Source organism: Neovison vison, chromosome 1, assembly GCF_020171115.1.
Source record: "Neovison vison isolate M4711 chromosome 1, ASM_NN_V1, whole genome shotgun sequence".
Lineage (NCBI taxonomy): Eukaryota > Metazoa > Chordata > Mammalia > Carnivora > Mustelidae > Neogale > Neogale vison.
In genome coordinates this window covers 102,880,658-102,904,303 of record NC_058091.1, presented here as the reverse complement: position 1 = coordinate 102,904,303, position 23,646 = coordinate 102,880,658, and the positions used below count along the sequence as shown (strand labels likewise).

The 23,646-nt window shown below is 39.0% G+C and overlaps 1 protein-coding gene across 3 annotated transcripts in view; it reads right to left on the bottom strand.

Moving 5' to 3' along the window:
* Nucleotides 1–22,691, bottom strand: part of ZNF451 (zinc finger protein 451) — a 104,975-nt gene extending 82,284 nt beyond the window's left edge. For 2 of the 3 annotated variants that reach the window (XM_044253485.1, XM_044253494.1), the window contains exons 1-3: nt 22,596–22,691; nt 21,934–22,017; nt 12,531–12,611 (exon numbers count right to left, since the gene is read on the bottom strand). In XM_044253485.1, coding sequence (XP_044109420.1) covers nt 12,531–12,611; nt 21,934–22,017; nt 22,596–22,616 — 186 coding nt within the window. In that variant the 5' untranslated portion in view covers nt 22,617–22,691. Of the gene's footprint in view, nt 1–8,335; nt 11,046–12,530; nt 12,612–21,933; nt 22,018–22,595 lie in introns of those variants that run through there. The other variant, XM_044253503.1, reaches the window with a different exon arrangement.
* Nucleotides 22,692–23,646: the final 955 nt, after the last annotated feature.

Sequence of the window (23,646 nt, the reverse complement as noted above, 5' to 3'; positions counted from 1 at the left end):
AGCAAGAGGGGATGTAGAGAATAATCCAAGGCAGAGGTTTATTTGCTGTTGTTATAGAATTTCCCTGAATATCAGCTGACACTAGTCAGCAGGGCATCCAATGGAGATTGATTATTCTGGCCATTATCCTTATCTTCTGTGTAAAGGGAACCCCAAGTTTAAAGAAAGCTCAAAGGAGAAACCAACTGTGATAGTGGAATGAATTAACTTTGTAAATCATTAATCATAGCTATCCATCTAACGGGTGCTTTTGGTTTGAATATAATTCCTGAAACAACTGCTTTATTCCACACAAACTCAAATTTCAAAGCCTGCTTATTATTGCCCATCACAAAGCTGTGGCGCATATTTTGCTCTGAAGTTTGCCCTCCCAGAAGTTCTGTTTATCAGAAACCCCTTCTGCCCAACTCATGGCTCAAACCACAACCCAAAATAACATTTTGAAAAGCAACAATTTTTCTTAAGTATTTTATATTCAAATACAGAGAGAGCAGAAGGGATAAACACAGCAAAGCAGTACAATATTTATTTACCATCTCCAGCAGCAAAGCTTTGGAACCAGGAAACAACCCTTTTGTACAAAGCAACCATTTTCCCACCCCCAACTGGTTATTGTTTACAAATACAAAGTACACATAACATCTGCTTTATATGGCAAACTTAAAAAACATACATATAGATATACCCCATTCTGTAAAGAACTTTACCTAGTTAAGAAGACTAGTACCACCAAACCTGTTAAATAAGATTCTTCTTCCTGTATTGTCTTTTGGGTAAATTGCCAGTATCTATACTTATAAAAATCCCCTCCTAGGAAGAATGACTTTGATTCTCCTTCAGTACAGGACCATAAAAAACCAAAACGACAACAGAACAAAACCGTATCTGGAACTTGAGAATTTTTAAGTATCTCTGAAGTTGCAAAGGGGAGCTGCAATTTTAACCCTGAATGCCACTGCTATAACTCTGGCACAGCAAGAAAAAGGATGAATTATGAAAAGAAAAGAGAAAAGGTGAAAGTGGCAACAAAAACAAAAAAAGAAACTCAAATCACAGAAAAACAAACAGGAAATTGACAAAATGTGTTTTGGGTGCTGCTGGAGATACCACTGGCACAAGGTTCACAGGTCTTTCTTCAATACAACATCTCCAAACTCCAATGAAGCAACATTTTTAGAATCTTCATTTCCCCCAAGTCTACCCTCAAATTATCTGTAACCCAATGAACAGGGAAATGAACCACATTTAGCTACACTGAGAACACAATGTCAATAGGAGGTCCTGAAGTATCCAACTGTATACCCATACACATTTCACTTCAGTGTCATCATCCTGTTCATCTTCAAAGTTGTTCTCTACTAGTGTCTCAGTTCTTTTTCACTGCTTGAGCTCTCCCTGGGACTAGAGGTACACTGACTGAAAAGCCTTCCTTTGTCTCAGCTCAGGGAAGAAAAAGAATTGCTCTAGCTGACCACAGGGGACTATGGTACAAAGCGAACTCTGGACAGACTACTTCTATGACCTTACATGTAACAGCTACACAAACTTGGTACATTTTGAATAGATTGGAACCAATACATTTTCATGGGTAATTAATCCTCTTTCTTCAACTTAGTATCTACCAACTGTCCCCCATAAAGTCTGTTCCTTACAATTCTGAAACCAGACACAATGTTTCACATGCTTTTGTATGTACTGATTCATCTAAATGCCTGGCTCCTGATTCCCTTCTGGTCCAACTAGCTCTTCAATCATGTTGCAAGCCTCAGCTCAAGTATTTGCTAAGTAGGAAAATCTTCCCTGATCCCTCTAAATGGCCTTCTGTTTTGTTCCAACTTCACTGCAGGCATTCCTCTAAACAGAACAGTTACATTATATTGTTATTTCTTTCTCTTAAGAGAATATACCATCTCTTATTAACTCCAGGTTCCTCCACACCTTCCTCAGTGCCTGCCTGTACATAGGTACTGAAAACTATGATAGAAGATTGTTGCCAACATAGACACAAAGTGACAAAACAGCATCCATCAAAAATCATATACACATTCCTACATAACCTAGCTCTTCATTCTACATTCTCTTTATTTCCTTACTGTTTATTATGAGCATTTCTTAGCCTGCACTTGAGAAAAGAGACTATTTTACTTTAAATATGTCTTTCAATGACTTAATCCATTGATGAACTTGTAATATAGCTTAACAGTTGAGCCTTAAAAACTGTAAACAAGGGGAACATGATCTGATGATATGAACCTACTACATGCTATTAAATATACATCTTAAAATGTATCTGTATTCATATCCAATACCATTCCATAGTTATAATGTATCTATGTGTGTAGAAAAAGCACACTATGAAAGAAAAGAAACCTGTACTGGGCTTTTTGAAATTGCAAAGTATTCCCAGGCATTACCTCATTTGAGAGTAGGAAAACTGAGGCTCAGAAAGTAAGTGACTTGCTAATACTCAGACCAAGATCTTAGAATTTAAATACCATGTGCTCTGCACCATACCACCTTCCTTCCTACCCAATATCCTAAAGAATCTGGAAAAAAAAACCTTAAGCGTGTATCTAAAACAAAACGGTGTAACAAAAAAAGGTAGAAGAAAAAGAAAAAAAACAAGCAAAAACTAAAATGATTAGTGCCGAAAAAGAAGAGAATACGTGAAACAAGTCAATGACTATACATCAAGAACAGTCTTAGTCCCACACAGTGAAATCTCAACGGGAAAACAAGAGTTTCTGATCTGACAAGCCAAATGACCAAGAATTAGTTAATGTAAGATATCAAGTACTGAGGAATAAGAATATAGCCATAAACATCAAGAAATTAAAAATAGGGGGAGGTGAACCACGAGAGACTATGGACTCTGAAAAACAATCTGAGGGGTTTGAAGTGGCGGGGGGGTGGGAGGTTGGGGTACCAGGTGGTGGGTATTATAGAGGGCACGGCTTGCATGGAGCACTGGGTGTGGTGAAAAAATAATGAATACTGTTTTTGTGAAAATAAATAAATTGAAAAAATTAAAAAAAAAAAGAATATAGCCATAAACATAAAATTTAGAAAAGAAAAAGATTAGTATAGGTCAAATTAGCTTATCAGAGAAGTTAAAATTTGAACTGAGCCTTGAAAAATATGAAGAGGCAGCCTAGTAAAATGCTAAACTGAGACTGTGGAGGAATAGTTAATATTCAAAAGCTAGGCTCCACCATTTGAGCAACATGCTTAATGTTTCATTTTTTCATCTGCAAAATAAGGGTAAATTTCTTCCTCAAGAATAACTTGTAAATTTTAGCACATAGTGTAGTAAAAGTGAGCTCTGTAAATGAAAATTCTCTCCTCTACTTGCTTGCCAGGCAGGAAGACAACCCTTAGGCCCAAGGCTATAAAGGTGCTTCCAAGATCTCAAAATATATTCTTGCTAAAAGTAAACAGGGGTTGTTATAAGGCATTAGACAAAGGCCAACTTGCATGCAACTCTTGCTAAGAACCTAAATGAGGCTAGTTAAACACTGACTATACTTGAACCAAGGCAAAAAGGGTTTCACACCTAACAGGAGGATGTTTAATGTAATTAAATATGTTTAAAAAAAATGGAACTGAAAATTTGAGACTGTTCAAGTGACTTGGAAAATGCTTCCCCCCAATCACCCACATTATGTTGCCCTAGTAACTAAAAGTGGGACAGATAAAGGGACCACAGACGTAGGGTACTAGTGTTAAATGCACACTAAGTAGTGCGAAACACAGCTATCACAGTTGACAAGAGGTCTAATTGTAGTGCTCAAAACTGAATAACATGACAGAGCTACTCTTACAGGCAATGACAGAAAACAGAAGGCATAGGATACATAGCTGACAGGAAAAAATAGCATATGAAAATAGGTCTTATAAGGAGACTACTAACAGAATTCATAGCACTTGAAGCATTTATGATCAAAGGAGAGTTTAAAATACAACTAGATATAAAGGATTTACTTTCACTGCTACCAAGGAATATACTTAGAAACATTAGAAAACTCAATACAAGTTGAGAGATCTCCAGAGTCCTAAAAGAAAATAAAGTACAGACAACCTGAGAATTCTTGTTGAATTCTTGACAAGGCATCAGAAAATCCAAGAGATCATTTGAAATAGACAGTTATCTCAATAAAATAGGTAAAGCCCTTAAGACTTAGAGAAAACTGCTTAATTTTAAGATACAGTTTATGTCAGAGCTGTTCTATAACTTTATGGTGATGGGCTTAGAATTTTTATGAGAAGATGCAATTAACTGTAAACCATATGTAGTAATACATTTGTGTGAAACTATGCAAAATGAGAAAAATAAGACTACCATTAAATAAGAAAGCATTAAAAACTGACTGAAGTTCAATAGCCAGGAAATAATAGTTCCGGAGACTGAACTGGCTGCTTTTTTAAAAAAAGGACAAAAGAGAAAACTAGAAAATCTCTTACAATAATACTGAAGACATTTGTATTTAAGTACACAAATACAAAGCCACATCAAAATCCTGGCTAGTATTTACTGGTAGAATAGAAAATATAATCTACATCAAAGATACTAAGGGAAGATCAGACATCCTTCTAGAAAGAGGCGTTACATTAAGGGGAAGAAAAGATCAATATAGAGAATGAACTAATATGATAACATCAAAAGGAAATGGTTGGACTGTGATCACTTCCAGATACATCCCACCAGAAGCAAACATAATTTTCAGTAAAAGATATCTCAATGGTACCAAACACTACTATAAAAAAGTTTTCATTACTACAAAGTCAAGCAACTGAAAACACCAAGGAGTATAAAAATATTATCCCACTAATCAACAGGAGAAAAAAAGATTTAATAAAACAATATTCTCATCATTCATCCAGGAAAGGAAATTCCTTAAAAGAATATTTTAATGGCTTACAAAACTCATTATTTTTTGAAAAATAACTAAAAGATTTTCATTCAATAATGATCATCATCAGTTAAATAATAACTTCCACCTGTGTATTTTCTTAAGTGAAAGACAGAAGAATTAATTGGTTTCTGTCCACAAAATAACTATATAGAATGGACCTGGACAACTGAAATGACATGCATATATCACAATCAATTACTGGACTAGCCATTAACATTAAGAATGGTAAATTTCAAAAGACAAGGGAACCTAAAACAGTGCAAGTTTGGGGCAAAATATGCCTCACATTAAAAAAAAAAAGTTTTCAGTTATTGCAATTTTTAAACTATTTCTACAAAGATCTAGTCCTAACTTCTAACCTTCATCAGAATCCCACTAAATTATATCCTCAATAGTGAATGTGGCATTTAACTCTGTTCATCCATGGCATTTAACTTTATCCAATTTTGTAGTTAGAAGGGATTCTGGATTGTGTCTGTTCCAACCTCCTCATTTTTAGTACCTGAGAGGTTATCCTGATGTATTGGGCCCTTAAGGACATTATCAATCAGGTCACTTAGGTATCATTCAGTAAATTATTAGTATAGTACTAACGTAATATACTAAATAGTATCCAAGTATCCCGAAAGAGTTTATGTTCCCCTCAAAATGTCATTTTGAGGGCCAAGTAATTAAAATGGAATTACAAAGAAGCTGCCACGCAGTTAAAAAAAAAAAAGTTTAAATGCAATTACACTAATAAGGAAGCTGTCACTAAAAAGAAAGGATAAAGTGTCAGCAAATTTACTGCTTTTCCTAATGTCCTTGTTTCTTCTTACCTAGTAAACACATCCACTTATCAAACATAAGTTGTGCTACCATGGCTTAGAACAAGGTTAGTCTGAGATAAATGACTCAATCAGAAAACCTAGAACCTGCAGACAGAAAACAAAGCTGCCTTAATGCTCAGAAACTGAGCCAATCCCTAATAACTAAAAAGAACTACTGTGAAGTTATTTAAATAAAGGGGGAGGGTCATACTCTACAACCTTCTGAAATGGATTAACAGTGCTATAAAGAAAACAAATTAACATTCAGAAGGAGAGTACATTTAGATAGTGCAATTGTACAGATGATGAATAAACTACAAGATTAAAAAAATCACTATACAGAACTCATAAATATCACCAGCAACATATGCAAGACATCAAAATGTTAAGTTTTAAACAATAGGGTGAAATTTAAAAAGGCACTTCATATAACAAATGGAAACAATTTCTCTGTACACAGAAACTGCAAGAAATCATAGTCTTCACATATATTTTATGTCTAGTGGAGAAATAACACTTTGAAGAAAAAGGATCATTAGACGCATCCCCACTGAGAATATCAAATCATTAAATTTGCAATTATCCCAAAGCGTCCCAGAAAATCTAGAGATATTTAAACATCTAAGGTTTGCCCAATGAAGAATTCTGTGGCAGGCACAATATGAAAACTTATCTAATTTTGAATTCCATATGCTTTTGGGGTTGTCTCCCTACATCAGGGCCCCATTTTTAGTTTTATAACACCACCACCATTCAAGTATGCCAGAGAAAGATTTTAAAGTAAACAAACAGGTTAAGAATGTTTCTTCTGCAATCAAGAGACTGATTAATCTACAGCTAAAAGCTGTTTCCATTCTACCGCATTCCGACAGTCCCGACTGAACTGACAAATCCCCTTCAGAAGTTATCTACGGACCGGGGCGCCTGGGTGGCTCAGTGGGTTAAGCTGCTGCCTTCGGCTCAGGTCATGATCTCAGGGTCCTGGGATCGAGTCCCACATCGGGCGCTCTGCTCGGCAGGGAGCCTGCTTCCTCCTCTCTCTCTCTCTGCCTGCCTCTCTGCCTACTTGTGGTCTCTCTCTGTCAAATAAATAAATAAAATCTTAAAAAAAAAAAAAAGTTATCTACGGATTAACAATTTGATGATTCCTCAATACCTCTCCACTTTTAGGAAAATTCTCTGGAGATGCTTGAGCTTATCAATCAGAGAATGGAAAAGCAATGTTATTTTAACACTGAGCAACACAAATAACACAAGAGGAAGAGAACAGCAATGCTGTTTTATAAATATTTAAGGAGGAGCTACACAATGTAAATATAGCTTATACTAGTGAACCGTACACTTAAAAATGGTTAAGGTGGTGAATTTTGTTCTTTTTTTCTGACCAGAGTTAAAAACTAAAAAGAATCTATGAGGAGGAGCATATTAAGTGGAAATGCCAAAGTAGTTTCAAAGAATTATGTCTTCAAGCATCATTTTGGTTTGGATTTTGGAAAATAAGAGTACCTCAAAAATCATCACATTTGTAACCCAGCATCTAATTCAGGGAAAGAAAGGAGAGAAATGGAAAAGTGGGAACAGTCTGAAGTAGCCTTAGCTAATTGGGTATAACTGTGCAGCCACATAGAACAGTTCCAAGGTCTCTCTCCAGTAAGTTCATCAGTGACTAGTCTTTCATAAAAGAAACTACAGTGCCATGTCAAGGGCACATGAGACTGCCTGATGGATGCAATATATATCGTAAACTATAAAAATCTAAATGATTTTTTAGACCCTTGTTTCTTTTTGGGTAGTTAATCAATAATCTTCTGGAGTTTAATATGAAAGAGTTTCTACATCACTGGCATGGACCTAAAAAAGGTAGAAGTAAAACACTGTGGAAAATATACAAAAATAAAGGTAAATGTTTGCAAGATGATTTCCTCTATCAAGCCTGTTTTTTAGGCTTAATTTACAAATAGGATCAACACAGTACTCTGAAATTACTGACAAAATAAAATAGCTACTTCTAAGTAGGTATGTTTGCATCTTCAACCTCTAGCACAAATAGGGAGAGGAAGAAAAGTAGTAAAAAGGGTGCTGAAGATAGTTACAGTGGAGGGGGAATGAGCTTCAACCATCAGAAAGTGGGGCACTAGGGAAAATGTCAATCACCACTGTGTAAGAACTATGGCAAGAAATAGAAACCACATGAATCCTAAAACAGTGTTATATTCCACTAACAGTAGACTCAAAATATTTTGATCAAGCAGATGAAATAAATGCAGATGTATGACAAACCAAGTTACAAAATTTTAAATCTGTTGATAAAAAAATTTTTTTGGCTGCCAAGCAAATAATACTAGGTGATGTATTCAGACCCCTCAAACTTGACACTTTGTCCATTTCTGAAGTCATGCTGCAAAATCGAGGATCTAAGGGCTGGTATACTGCACAGCCACTGCCTTGAGATTTTAAAAAGATACTGTGAGATATACAACTGAGGTATCTGCTGCCAGTTCCAGAACTGTGAAGAACTATTAATGGAACCAACTGGGAGCAAAAAGATAGTCGTCTCTATTGATGAGTCTGACTAGATTAAGGGACCAGTAAATGAAGAACATGTCATTGAAGTCTTGATTTCAGACTTTTAATAAATCTCTAATGGATATCATCATTTAAATAAATATCCAGAAACAGAGCTGTGCGAGATGTTCTCTTTACAACATCCACAGTAATACTGAACACTTAAGGATTCTTAGTATCATCTAGTTTGATGGCATCCCTCTTTATTGCAATAAGAGGACCAGATTGTCAGGCATGTTTGGAATTCTCTTAAAAGAGTTCAGATTTGCATGCCTGGATGGTATAACATCCTTTATATCCAGGGCACTAATGTATGTATCTTTTTTGTGATGGATTACCAAGCTCAAGAAAAGTCAACTGTTTAGAAGGTAGCTTTGTTTAAGAAGGTCATCTTGCTGAAAAGCCCAGAGTATCTTGAGAGAACACCATGCCTCGGTCTCAAAGCTTCTTTAGATCTGAGAGCTTGATAGGTCAGAGACTTAGGTGTGATGATAAGAATTCTCTCACATGTGGCTCTGAATGGTAATGACATGGTAGCCATCAGTCTCGATGAAGATAGTTACTGTGAAAATTTCTAGAGATGTTACAGGAAGGAAAGTCTTTTTCCAGTTGGTGTCCACAGTAGACCTGTAACATCTAGCCATCCCACTGAAACGAACTGGATTTGGCAAAATTTGATTTGTATTCCAGTTCTTGACATACAGCTTCATGATTGATCCTGAAGTCTAAGACAGCTTGAGAGTAGTATGGACTCTTGATACGTTGATCATCCTGACATAAACACAGTACAACAGATTTGTCATTTTGTGAAGATCTGACAAGCTGAAGCCTGAACAAGGAAGCACTGATGACCTAAAAATGAAGGATCTAACAGTAGGTTATTTCCAGACCCCAAATCAGCTAGTCCTCAGTTTATCAGTAGGATTTTCCTGAGGAACAGATCTTTATATTTTTCTTTAATCACAAGAGGATTCAGATTCCTGAGTACCCTCATCTGAACTTATTTTGGACCAGAAATAACAGGTAAACCTTTGTCCAACCCTACTTAGGTGAAAGTCTCTATTGCTCACTTGGCCAATAAGACATGAGTCTCTTTATTATATACTCCACTTGAAAAGTCTAGAATTTAAATGTTAGCTGTGATAATTCCAGACATGCATCAGTTTCTGACGTGACCTCCTACCTGCAGATCCTGTTTGAGTGGGGAGTAGCAAGTAAAATAGGATCTTGGATGACTATGCTGCTGAACGCAAACAGGCTATTAATTCTTGTACCCGTGGCGTTCTGGAGATTCTCCCTTTTTTCTGTATCTATATGGATGGTTGCGAGGTTTGTACCAATCTCCTTTGGAATATCCTCTACTGTGATAATGTGCTTTCTGATCATGACTATAAAAGTATCGATGTTGGTTATAGTATTTGTTGTGGTCTCTATAATCATTTTCTTTAATACTGTTTTCTTCTGCAACAACAGCATTCACATCTTGTCCAAAGAGGGAAGTACCATCAAAGGGCAAGTGTGAGATCTTCTCCTGGGTTTTCTTAGTGAGAGATGTAAGTCGGAGCCAGGCTTGTCTTCTGTAGTCTATTGCCATTGCCATAACTCTGACTACAGAATCCATTATGTCTCTAGTAGTACAAAGTTGCCAAAGTCCGGCATCCATACCATCAGATATTATACATCTTGCTTTTCCACGATCAAACTCTGGGTCATGAACCAGATCCTCCATATCTTCCCAGAGTTTACGCTGATATTGAGTCATATAGGCCATGTAGCTAGCAGCTCGGGCTGCAATGGAAGCAGCATGGTAGAATCTACAACCCATGACCTCCATTTCTTTTGAGGTAGAATCTAGAGGAGATGTTGTGCTTCCTCTTTTGCTGTGCTCTAATGCTTCTACAATAGGGCCCTCAGCTGGTGGATTTGGTTGGAAAGGAGAGGTATCCTTGGCCACAGGATATACCCTGTGCCCCATGAAGGAAGAAGGATGGCAATCAGCAGGGTCTTTAAAAACCTCAGTGGTGGCAATTCTCAGAAGAGGATGCAATGGAGGAACCAAACGTTTCTTAGAGGTCACACAATCAGGTTTCCCTTCACATGATTCTGCTTCAGATTGTAATGTTACTCTCTTTATAACACCTCTCTGTTCCATTCTTTTCAAAAGACCTGTGAAACTAGACTGACTGGGGTCAGTTGGCTGCCCTTTGTCATCAGCTGAGGGGGATTTGCAGTCAGTTTCTTCATCAACTGTGGATAAATTTTCATCCTTAGAGGTGGAGATGTCCCATGGCACTGAGGAGTTCTCACTTGGCCTAGAATGATGAAATCTAAAACAGCTCCTAGACTGCAGATCACGTATCACTCGGGACATCTCAGCCACTTGTGTCTGAAGATAAAGGATGGCATCCTGTCCATGCTGTGAAGCTGAAGAAGACTCTATAGGTAAATCCTCCTTGACCTCTGAAGAGGCCAAAGATTCCTGGGGGACCAGAACTGGAGATGAAGGCAGAGTCTGAAAATTTTGTGATGGTTTAAGTGTCTCTGTCTCAGAGATCTTAATATCTGAATTATTTTGATCATTTTTCTGGTTCTCCAATGGGTTCTCAACAGAAGAAGGTTGAGAAACTATCCTTTGTGGACTGCTGGTGCAACTCCCAGAGGAGGAGCTGCTGTCTCCAATGGGAAGAGGAACACTGCAGCTAGAGCACATTTCTGGGCGATGATTCTCAGAGGATGGCACCTTAGACTCAGGCATTCTCTGGGTTATCCACATGAACAAGAAAACCAAGGAAGAAAAAAAAATGCTTTTAATATGTTAACTTTTAAGTGCAGAGATGCATGTCCAGTAAGTAGAACTCAATTTTTAAAATTATTATAACAACAATGAAAGATGCAATCCACTACAGATCAGCAAGGGGATCACAGAAGTCAAATCCACAAGGTTTCTACACAAAAACCTAATACCAACTATGGCTATTAATGTGGCACTTTGTCTATGAAAAAAAAAGTGAAAACAAGCCCAGTTCAAGTGGTGCCATCCTGGCCTCCTGCTTGGTCTCATGCTAGGATAAGAAGAGGTGGTGAGACTATTGTTGATTAACAATCTTTTTTAAAAAATCCCATTCAATGTATGTAAGTCAACAAGTAAAAGCTAAAAAACAGAGAACTCAAGAAAAGTTCTACTGAGAACAAAAAATATTTCTAAAAGTTCCCTTTGCAGTCACTTTTAAGCCCCTTTAAAATTTTCTCCTGTTCACTCTCCAAGAATAACAAAACTTCCCAGTTGCATAGTCCTACTTTATTGTTTGTAGTTTCCAAGGAGCTTATTTACATATGTGTTACCTCATTTTGTCCTCACAACAACCCTGTGAGGTAGGTATTACCCTTATTTGATAAAGAAACTAAGGTTAAAGTTTTCTTAATTTATCCAAAATCACAGAATTAATAAGGAGCAAAGCTCAGATTAAAACCTACATATACTGATTCCACATCCAAGTCTCAATCCCCTCTATCATAGAGAAAGTTTTCTGCCCATGTTGAGAAGAGCCAGGAGTTCTCTAACCCATCAAGAAAATAGCCCATTAATAGAAATTTGGGCTAAGACAAATGAAAGACAAGATTGCTACAAAGGGCTCAGCTAGTTTGATTCTCAGAGTAAGGGAAATATTGGTTTAAGGGTCAAACCCACAACCAAAAAATCACAGGTAAGAGACAAAAACTCTAAATATGTGAGGGATAGATGAGGTTAAAAGGAGTGACGACTGAAGTACCATGCCACCTAAACCCTTTCCCACATTCCATTTCCTAAAAGGTCTTCACATAGCCTTCCTTCCAATGTAAAACAAACTTTCTGTGGCCACGTGGTTCTGGAAGAAAAGAATCCAGTTATACATGGCACTTGAGGAGAGATGGGAAAGGAGAAGGGCACAAGGAGCCAAAAAGCTTGCAGTTTTTTTATTCCATTTTCCTTTTATCAGATACCATCTTCAAGGCTTAGAACTTTCCTGTGTTGTGTTATCCTTTCACATCCTCACTGAAAGTAAAGAAACAAAACCGGAAGTAGGAGATATTTTGGGCCAAGGACTCAATGGACACCTTTTGTGGTTCACTCTACAGAAACGGGCCATTCTCTAAAGTACTACAGATCCAAAAAACAACCATCATTGACTTGATAGCTCTTTTTAGACAATGCCTCTTAAATGACAGAAGTGAAAGAAATGCAAATCAAATATAATGTACTTACATCACTATAAGAGGTGCTAGGCTCTTCATCATCACTGCTGACCAGATCAATGTATTCAAGAACAGGTCTTAATGGTCCTTCCTATGAAAGAATTGAGCAAATTGACAAGTCATGTACAGTTATTCAAACTAAACTGGTCATTCAAAACAATCACTTTCTTCTTAGGATTGGCAAAAATTCTTCCAAACAAGAAGTCTACGGTTGGCAGAAAGTAATTAGAACACAGAAAAATATTCAGATACACAAATAAGAAACAATAAGATCTAAGCGTTTAAAACCTTGGTAGACTATTAGGACAACAGTGATCCTTTGAGGAAAGGATTAAATAATAATAAAGGAACACTGCTACAAGGAAACAAATAGCAGACAGTATGATTCAATGCTTTTTAGATGGGATGAGTATTAATTATCTGTTAGATAACCAAGCTCAAAAACATGCAGTTCTTTGACTAACAGTTCAGCTTTATCTCTCACTCCTATACTCAAACATCAAACTTGCTTCTTTTTTTTTTTTTAAAGATTTTATTTATTTATTTGACAGACAGAGATCATAAGCAGGCAGAGAGGCAGGCAGAGAGAGGAGGAAGCAGGCTCCCTGCTGAGCAGAGAGTCCGATGCGGGGCTCAATCCCAGAACCCTGAGATCATGACCTGAGCCGAAGGCAGAGGCTTAACCCACTGAGCCACCCAGGTGCCCTCAAACTTGATTCTTCATTCTGTTTCCAACCATAGTGACTGCATCATAGACCAGGCCTTGAATGCTTGGTCTAAAAATGCCTAGATTTTATTCTACAAGCAAAAGGGAATAAATACACAGATAGGAAAAACATGAGAGCTGTGCTTTAAACAGATTAATCACACAGACAAGTATGGAGAGTGGGGAAAGCAGGATAATTAATCAATCCAATAACACAAAACTAAAATAATGGCAAAGAGAATAAATAGTGTTGTGGTACGCACTCAAGAGAATACATGGGTATTAAAAAAAAAAAAAAAAAAAAAAAAAAAGACTGGCTATGAAAGACTGGCTATGAAAAACAGCCCCCCTCGCCGAATAAAACAAAACCCCAGCAATAACAAGGAATCAATTAAGTCCTTAAAGTTTCAAACCTGGGAACTAGAAGGATACTAATGCCATCAGAATAATCTGGAATACAGAAATGGGATGCTGACATTCTTTTAGAGATAATGGGTTGATGTAACAGTGGTACACAAAGGTAACTGGCAGATAGCTGGGAATGCAGGGCTATAAACTGGATGTATGAACACAGCCAGATAAACAGATTAGGGAGTTGCTCCCCTAAAAGACTAAACTGAAACTGTGATAGAGCCAAGAAAGAAAGCAAGAAGGAGGGACGCCTGGGTGGCTCAGTTGGTGAAGTGGCTGCCTTCGGCTGGGGTCATGATCCCAGCGTTCTGGGATCAAGTCCCACGTCGGGCTCCTTGCTTGGTGGGGAGCCTGCTTCTCCCTTTGCCTCTGCCTGCCACTCTGTCTGCCTGTGCTTGCTCTCGCTTCTTTCTTTGTGACAAATAAATAAATAAAATCGTTAAAAAAAAAAAAAAGAAAGCAAGAAGAAGAAAGAAGAGATTGAAGAAGGTTCTTGAGAAAATGCAGAATTTAGGACTCTGGAAGAACCGCTAAGCAGGAAATCAGGGATGAGAGAAGAATCAGGAATACATAAATTCAAAGCAGCTAGAGAAAACCTCAACAAAAAGTTTTCAATGCTAATGTGGCTTAAAATGCTGACAATCAAAAAAACTTCCACTGAATTTGACAACAAGATCTTTAAAAAAATCTGAGAGCAACTTTCAATAAAGTAGCAAGCATACAGAAGCAAGGCTCTAAAAAATTAAGTAGAAAATGAAGCAACAGGGGCACCTGGCTGGCTCAGCCGGCAAAGCATGCAACCTCACCTTAGGGTGGTGAGTTCCGGCCCTGCACTGTGTGCAGAGATTACTAAAAATAAAATCTTAAAAAAGAAAAAGGAAAAGAGGCAGTAAAGGCCATGAGTCAAGAATATTCTTTTTAAAAATCTAGTATGTTAAGAACAAGAGTAAGGAACACAGGAGGCGAATTCAGCTGAAGGAAAGATTTCTTAAGATGCGGAAAGCTAACTGTTGGCAAACAGTGTAAAAACTAGCAGAAAAAGACTACAGTCAGGAAACAAAAGCTAAGATCTACTTAAAGATCCTCTTCCTGAGAAGAGGCATCAAGTCTCAAAGATAACTTGTTTCCCTCTTAGGCTACAACTTCTCCCCAAGCAGAAAACTGTTATCCTTTAGGACAGGTTTTATCGAGCCACTAGGATAAAACCAGAGAGCAGAATTCCTGGGCAGGAATCATGTAATAAATAATTAAAATTTTCACCTGAGATGTAAAAATGGAAGTTTAAAAGAAGGGGAAAACAGGGACAGAGTATTTTCCAATTTTGGTCAACAGAGATCAATTACCTACTTTAAGACTAAAATCGACCATGGTCAGTATCATACATTCAATCCAAAAAGAAAGTGAAAAAATTAAAAATATGGTAGCTTCTCCTGTTCATAAATCACCTTTAGTTTTCGCCTCTTCAACAAATGTGCATTTGAGGGGTGCCTGGGTGGCTCAGTGGATTAAAGCCTCTGCCTTCAGCTCAGGTCATGATCCCGGGATCCTGGGATGGAGCCCTGCATCAGGGGTTCTGGAATCGAGCCCTGCATCAGGCTCTCGGCTGCGGGGGGGGGGCCTGCTTCCCCCTGTCTCTGCCTGCCTCTCTGCCTACTTGTGATCTCTGTCAAATAAATAAATAAAATCTTAAAAAAAAAAAAAAAAAAAGAAATGTGCATTTGAAACTCTTATTATGTCCATAGAAAAGTACATCAAGAAAGTCTCTAGGTTATCAGAAATACACAGAGACAGAAGCAGAGAAAGCTTCCACGAAGAGATAGAGAAAAAAGGGAGATAAAAGAAGGTAACAGAATACAAGACAAAAACAATGGGAAAGAAGAAACAACAAGAAAACACCCCCTTAAAAAAAAAAACAAAAGAAAACAGAATAAGGAAAACGATCACAAATGGGCTTTAAAAACAGATGCAGAAATAATAGAAAGGATAAGAACAGGGAATGATGACAGAAGACTATTAGAAATTTACTACAGGGGTCAACCATTAGACCTCTAGACCATATGCAACCATTTCTGAACTGCAAAAGAACAGTAGCTTTATATGATTCACACTAATTAAAAGAATAAAAAGAATCAAGACAGAAAATTCAAAAATGAGAAAAAGCAGAAGAGTCATTTAAAATACTTATTCACTCAACAATACTTGTGAAGTTATAAGTGAAAGAGTGGTAAAAGATGACAACACATATTTGAGACCACCGAAAAGGCAGAGGCTGATTTAAGAAGTTAAGAGAAGTAATCCCAAAGGAAATTACTTATAAGCAAACACTCTACACTTCAGCTAATTTTCATACCGGATATGGGAAAAGTTCCACCATAATGACTTAAAGAACTAAAACATTTTAGTATTCCATTTATTTTACTATTAATCAATAACATTTATCACTGAGCCCTATATAGGCACTGTGCTGAATTTTTCAACACTATTTCATTTAATCTTCAATTACTTTACAAGGTAAAATAGTGTATTATTGCTATTATTCCACTTAACAAATGAGAAAACTAAGTGAGGTACACCTGATTCTCTATATACGTAACTGGCTGTGTGGTCATAATAATTCTGAGGCTAAGTTCAAAGTATACATACTACTATGGGGGGGGTGGATGGGTGGCTCAGTTGATTAGTTTGCCTTCAGCTCAGGTCCTGATCCCAGGGTCCTACCACGCCCCCCACTGGGCTCTGCAGGGAGCCCGCTTCTCCCTCTCCCTGATGCTCCCCCTGCTTGCATGCTCTTTGTCAGATAAATAAATAAAATCTTAAAAACAAAACAGAACTATTTTTTAAAAGATTTTATTTTTAAGAAATCCCTACCTCCACCATGGGGCTCAAACTCACACCCCCAAGATCAAGAGTCACATGCTCTACTAACTGAGCCAGCCAGGCAACCCTACATACTACTTTTATATATCAATGCCTTATTACCTAAGTTTCTGAGAAATACCCTGTATTCGTTCAATGAGACTTCTCACTATTGTACCCAACTCTGAGTAACTTGTAACACTAACCAAAAAATAAGTTATTAATGTCCCCAAAAGAATGCTTATAAATGTCAAACACGATTTCTTAAAATGTTTATAATGACTGCTTATGTTCTAAACACATATAAATGCTAAATGCATGTAGTTCTCCAATTAAAGGTATTTTATTTGAAGCTGTTCCATCCATCAAACAATAAACCATCACTATCATCCCTTTTGTACCAATATCAAAATCAAAGGATGCTACTCCCCAAGACCATACAATTAGGGCCAGGAGCACAAGTACAAGCAAAATAATTTAGGAACAGAGCTGAATTAATATTTTCAGTTAAATAAAATTTTTCAGGGGCGCCTGGGTAGCTGAGTGGATTAAGCCTCTGCCTTGGCTCAGGTCATGATCTCAGAATCCTGCGATCAGGCCCTGCATGGGCTCTCTGCTCAGCAGGGACCCTGCTTCCCTCCCTCTCTCACTCTCTGCCTACTTGTGATCTCTGTCAAATAAATAAAATCTTAAAAAAAAATTTTTTAATGACACAAAAAGCTTTAATTCCTGTTATCAGGAAAATGATTTTCATATAAAGCCAGACACCAATTAACTGCTACAGTTGACCTTTGACAAACATCAGGGTTATGGGCTCTGACCTTCCCTCCCACCACATAGAACTGAAAATCTACATACAACTTTTGATTCCCCCAAAATATAACTACTAAAAGCCTACACTTGGCTGGAACCCTTATCAATAACATAAATAGTTGAGTAACACATGTTTTGCATGTTTTATGTATTATATATTGTATTCTTATAATAAAGCTAAACAAAATAAGGAAAATACATTTATAGTACTATAAAAAAAATCTTATCTGCATATAAGACCCTTGCAATTCAAACTTGTGTTGCTCGAGGGTCAAGTCTAAGTGGAAAATAATATCAATACACTAAGACACAGTCTACAAGAAATGTAGTTTACCCCAGTCTAAAACAAAAACTACAGATATGAGCATAGATGCACAACTCAAACCTAAAACCTTAAATATAATGCATGTGTTTTTTAAAATATATTTCCATATATAGAAGTTAGGAATATAATTTACTTCTGTAGTCCTGCCCAGTTCAAACATTTTGAATGATTCCCAACTGACTACTTTAAGTTCAAATTTAGTCTACAGTTCAAGATCTACACTATCCAGCCCACCCTTTCCTCTTCTACTTAAAAAATTTTTATCCTCCAGAATTACACATAATCCTCTGCTTCCCAATTTGATGTCTTCCCTTATTTCTTTTCAAAATGCTCTTTTAAATACTAATACTATGTTATTTATGCCAAAAGTCTACTTTTTTTTAAACAGCACCATGTACTTTTATAAAAGAGCTACTTTCTTTTTTTTTTTTTTTTAAGATTTTTTATTTATTTATTTGAGAGAGAGAGACAGTGAGAGAGAGCATGAGCGAGGAGAAGGTCAGAGAGCGAAGCAGACTCCCCATGGAGCTGGGAGCCCGATGTGGGACTCGATCCCGGGACTCCAGGATCACACCCTGAGCCGAAGGCAGTCGTCCAACCAACTGAGCCACCCAGGCGTCCCTAAAAGAGCTACTTTCTAATAGAACTATTTACACAGTTTTCATTACCTATCTTTTTTTTTTTTTTAAGATTTTATTTATTTATTTGAGAGAGAGACAGTGAGAGAGAGCATGAGAGGTGAGAAGGTCAGAGGGAGAAGCAGACTCCCCATGGAGCTGGGAGCCTGATGCGGGACTCCGGGATCGTGACCTGAGCCGAAGGCAGTTGCTTAACCAACTGAGCCACCCAGGCGCCCTTCATTACCTATCTTATCACCCACACTGAAATATGGACACTTATAGGTAGGGCGTATTTCCAATTAATCTCTGCAGTTCTAGAGTACTTACTTCATGACTTTACATATCAAAACCTGCAACATTATTTTCATTTATTGATCTATAGGCCCAAGACACCCAGCCAGAAGATACCTTGATATTTTTGCTCATAACCCCTTTCTACTGTGAAGTATTACCATTTCACCTACGGGCTTCTGAAGTTACTTATGAAATTATACTTTTTCCTCACTATTTCTACATGCTCAATGATTTCACATTATACCAATAACCTTGGCTGAAACCTACATCTCATGTGTTATTACCAAGATTACAATAGGTTGCCTCAGCAGTTTTCACACCTTTGTATCTCAAGTAGAATGGTGAAAATGTCACCACCTCTCAGCTAAAACAGTTTTGTGGGAACAAATTAAAATATCTGCAGTTTCAAAGACAAAAAGATGGTGGCTGAATAAGGAATCAGACAAGTATTCTCGCTCTTGGAAAGCTTGTGTTCATACTACTTCACTTTAACAAATAACCTACATTAGTACTCATTTTCACTTACTGAAGGAAATTTTTAAAAAATATTTTACTTATTTGACAGACAGAGATCACAAGTAGGTGGGGGGTGGGGGTAGCAGGCTCCCCAACCAGCAGAGAGCCCAATGTGGGGCTGGATCCCAGGACCCTGGGATCATGACCAGAGCAGAAGGCAGAGGCTTTAACCCACTTAGCCACCTAGGCGCCCCTGAAGAAAATCTTAAGAGGATTTTTGCTTATACAAAAAAAAGTGAAAAGCCAAACTACTGCACAGTGTTTGTCTCAATGCAAGCCACTATAGAGGTAGCATGCACCCTAAGTAGCAAAAAGTAGCATAGCCAAGCTCCTTCCCTGGGAGCTAAACTCGGCATCTCACTGCCACAGTTTTGAATTATCTGCAAGTACCTGTACAGTATCTTGATTTATTTTTTGCAACTGTTAGCAAGACGTCCTAAGGTAGCAAAACAGCCTAAAAGAGGTTATTTTTTTGGTCTGGAAATGCTAAAAATTTTCCCATATAAATTAATGGTAATTACTACTACACTTTATGCCATCTTAGTTTATGAAAGATTTCATAGGTTTCAAAGGTTTCTACGTTCCATTAGTGGGGTGTGAGGCAAGGGGTGGGTGGAGACATACCTATATTACTGAACTAAACAGAAAATGAGAGCAAAATCTTTAAATAAGTTTCTGTTACGGTAACATATTCATCTGAGGTCAGTTACTGACTTTGCAAAATCAAAGAGTACACTTACAAATAGGGCGGTTCTCTATATATACATTTCAAAAAAATTTAAACGAAAGAACTCATTTTTGCACCTCCACATCCTTATTGCTTTCCTTTAGCATGCTATTTGGTTCCAGACTTTGTATTTTGCAAACCACATAAACACTGCTGTGCCACCATGTGTATTAAAGATGGGAAAATTAGATTAATGAGCATGAACTAAGAACTTCAAACTAGAGTAAATCAAAAAGTGACGCCATTAATGCTGTTTTTGTATCTGAAGAAATCTTATGCAGAGAACAATGCTATTGTAACTGAATAAGCATGACCTGAAAGAGACAAGTATGAGATCAGTTTACAGAAAGAAGTAGAAGGCTCTGTCTCTGAATTTATTTTGAAACAGAATTAAGGTTTCATTAATTATCATTTAAGTGTTATCACTAAATTTGTAGAAGAAATGTTATTAATAGGTTTCTTCTAGTATTGTAACTGCACTTATTACATATAATTTACATCTTCATTTCCACTATCAGAACTTTGAACCTTTATTTGCCAACCCCTACGGAAAAATAGAAGATGTTGGATCGAGATGAATAGACATAGACTGTATGTTTTTTATTCTTCATGCAAATTTAAATTTAAATTTAATTTAAATTTAAAATTTAAATTAAAAGATTTTTTTAAAAATTAGGAATATTTTAAACTTCAGCTTAGTACCTTACTAAGCTTGTTAATCACAAGTTATAATTTTTCATTCCAACGGTACCAAAAAAAGTATTTTCAAATATTATTAATTCCATCTGTAATTCTCAAGCAAGGCCCATAGTTTAGAAAGTATATACTTCCTTTATTTGCACAAAATATAAAGATAAATATTCTCCAAATATACCAAAATTCAGAAACCTGAAATATATGTCCTAAGGAGCATGGAATGCCATTACCAACATACTTTAGTCCACAGTAAAGAAGAAGGATACAATCCGATTTACCCGCATCCCGGAAATCCTTGTAAGTTTAAAATGAGGACAGAGAACACCTGAAGCTAATATAACAGTGAATGTTAACTATACGAGAATTGAAATACAAGGACAAAGCACAGTACATGCTGGCAATGGTGAGGAAAGCCACCCGCCCCAATCTTGTAAAAGAGTCCTATAGAAATCCATTAAACTGCAATATGACAATGGATCATCACAATGGCCCTAAAGCTTGGGTATGTAGAGGATACCATTTAATAACCCCCTTTACAAACTGCCCCCAAATCAATAAACACAAATACACATCCAATACTCTATAAAAGAAAAATTATACAACTTTGACAGCAAACCTCAACTAATCACTGGTTTGTAGAAGTTTCTGGCTAGCTACCACTTTAAACAGAACTTTTAGAAAACATTACACTTTTGGGTGAAAACCATCCCCCAATACATCATGACCCCAGTTCCCCTAAACCTACAAAGCATGGCTCACAGGGTCACATGTCCTTTTCTTTGTTCCAAAGTGAAGATTCCTGGGTCCCACCCTCAAATTCTGATTCAGCAGGTGTGGTGTGAGGCCCAGAAATCTACACACTTACACTTCCTAATGCTCAGAGACCACTGTCCCAAAGGGAAGACAGTCTGAAAACCACGCGTGTTCCTGGTGATGCAGGGTCTTCCTTATGAACGTCAACTCCTGCATTATGCTGTAACGTGGTGATCTCAGAGGTTGGAGAAAGCTTCAAGCTACCTGCCTTCGCGTCACCAAGCTCCGGAAAGCTCACACTTTGAGTGCTTGCAACCCTTCTTGCTTTCTCCGGTCCCTTCCCTCTAACCTGCACGTCGTGTTTCAAAGGACGCTCCTGCCCCGCTTCCAAGCACACTCTTAAGAGAGCACTTTGCCCCCATGAAGTATAAAGTGGCGCTAATGAAGGCATAAGAAGCCTGATTCCATGTGCAACATGTCCTTTCGGGCACAGTCTTTGTGCTGGCCCTGCAGGTGCTCAGAGACCCCTCTCGGTCAATTTCCTCATCCTGTGCCATACTCCCCAGGGTCCAGTACCTGCGAGACATCCACGCCCAGCTGCTGAATGATGGACAGGCGAGGTACCATCATCACAGAACGGCTTACCGCGCATAGGTTTGGGATTCTGGGAAACACCCGAATTTCGTTGCTACTTACACTGACAAACTGAATGTCATCCTCATTTTCATCCGTTGTTGCCTCAGATGCCTCGGGCCCAGCTGGAGGGACAGACTCTATCATCTATAAAAATAAGCCAGAACATGCTTATCGACATACGGCCACGTACCTGGAGGAAGAGATTCTTCCCAAAAAGAGCGAAAAAGGAAGCGCTCTGTAAGACAGACAGCAAGCTCTCGAGGAAACCGAAGTGAGCACAACTGCATGCAAACCCCACCAAGAACAGGACTCGATGGATGGAGTCGGGCTCTGCCTCTGCAGACGTGGAGCCATCCACAGGGAGGGACGCCGAAAACGACTTACCAGCCCCTGCGAATTCCCCAAATCTCCTCGAGGAGGAGGGAGGCACGCACACCGCCCAGGAGCGAGCCTGTCTCAAAATGTCGCTCTCGCGGCCCGAGCAGCGGCCACAGGGACCTCCGTGGCCGGCGCACAGGGCCGGGGGCGGCCGGGCGGCCATTGTTACTGCTGGTTCCCCGCTCAGACCCGCACCATGCCGGAACGCGGAGCTCGGCCCGAGACGCGGACACTGTCGGCCCGCCGCGGCGGTGGGCGCCGCGCACCAGGCCTCACTCTCAGCAAAACACAAAGCCCTTCCCGGCTCGCCTGAGAATGCCGCGGCCCAACGCTCGCCCACTCACCTCCGACCCCGGGTCTCCCATTTCTCCGACGGCCTAACTGACAGCACCACCGCTCCTGCGGTCCCCGCCGCCGCCGCCGCCGCCGTCGCAGCCGTCCCCGCCGCCGCTGCCGCCGCCGCCACGACTTCCCTTCCCGCCCAGCACCGCTTCGCGCCGCCGTGACCCGCCCCTGCGTGAGCGCCGACGCCGCCGACGCCACCGACGCCGCGGGCGGAAAGAGGTGCGAAACCGCTTCAAAAGGAGGAGCGACCGGCTCTGGGCCGCTATCCCCCGGAGCCTCTGTCTCGCAGTCCCGGCCTGCCGTCCCCGGGCCGCGCGGGAAGCCGGGAGTTGTAGTTTTGGTTGTTTCTGCGACTGTCCGATTTCGGTGGAAAAGCGAGGAAAAGGACTCCCAAGGTATGGCGCATGCGTCTTATGGGGTTGACGTCAGCTGCAGCTTTGCAAAGCATGGGCAGCCAGGGTTCTGTTTCATAGTGAAGGGCAGGAACGAGGTTGTGTGGAGGGTTTGGAATTGTATATTGTGTGGGTGTGGAAGCGAAGCTCAGCGGTGTGTTTTGGCTGTAAATGCGGATGATGGGGACCAAATTCTCATCGTCTTCCTTTTTTTTTTTTTTTTTTTTTTTGTAGCGGGCTTGGAATGCGGAGGCTTAGTTGAATTTTGTGATAAGGAAAGAAATAGAAGGTGTCCTTATGTTACCCACCTGGCTTCATTATCTGAGATAGTATGTATGAATACACCTGAGAAGAAAAGTTGAAGACCAGACCGCCAGTCACCAGGTTGTCCTGAAGAAAACTGGCGAAGCAAGGGAGAGTCTAGGACCCAAGACCACACGGGGCCACGGCCAGACTATCACTAAGCCCTACACTAGTGGAAATAACGTGCTGTTTAAGGATAGTCTCAGATACTACTTTACTAAAATAGCTTACCTTTTTCAGTGTTCACAGCCAAAAAGCACTCTTTAAAAATAGTTCACTCATGTTCACCTGTGTGGTTTTCTCACTCTATTGTCTTACCAAAAAGATCCGGCTTCCACCCCCCCACACACACCAA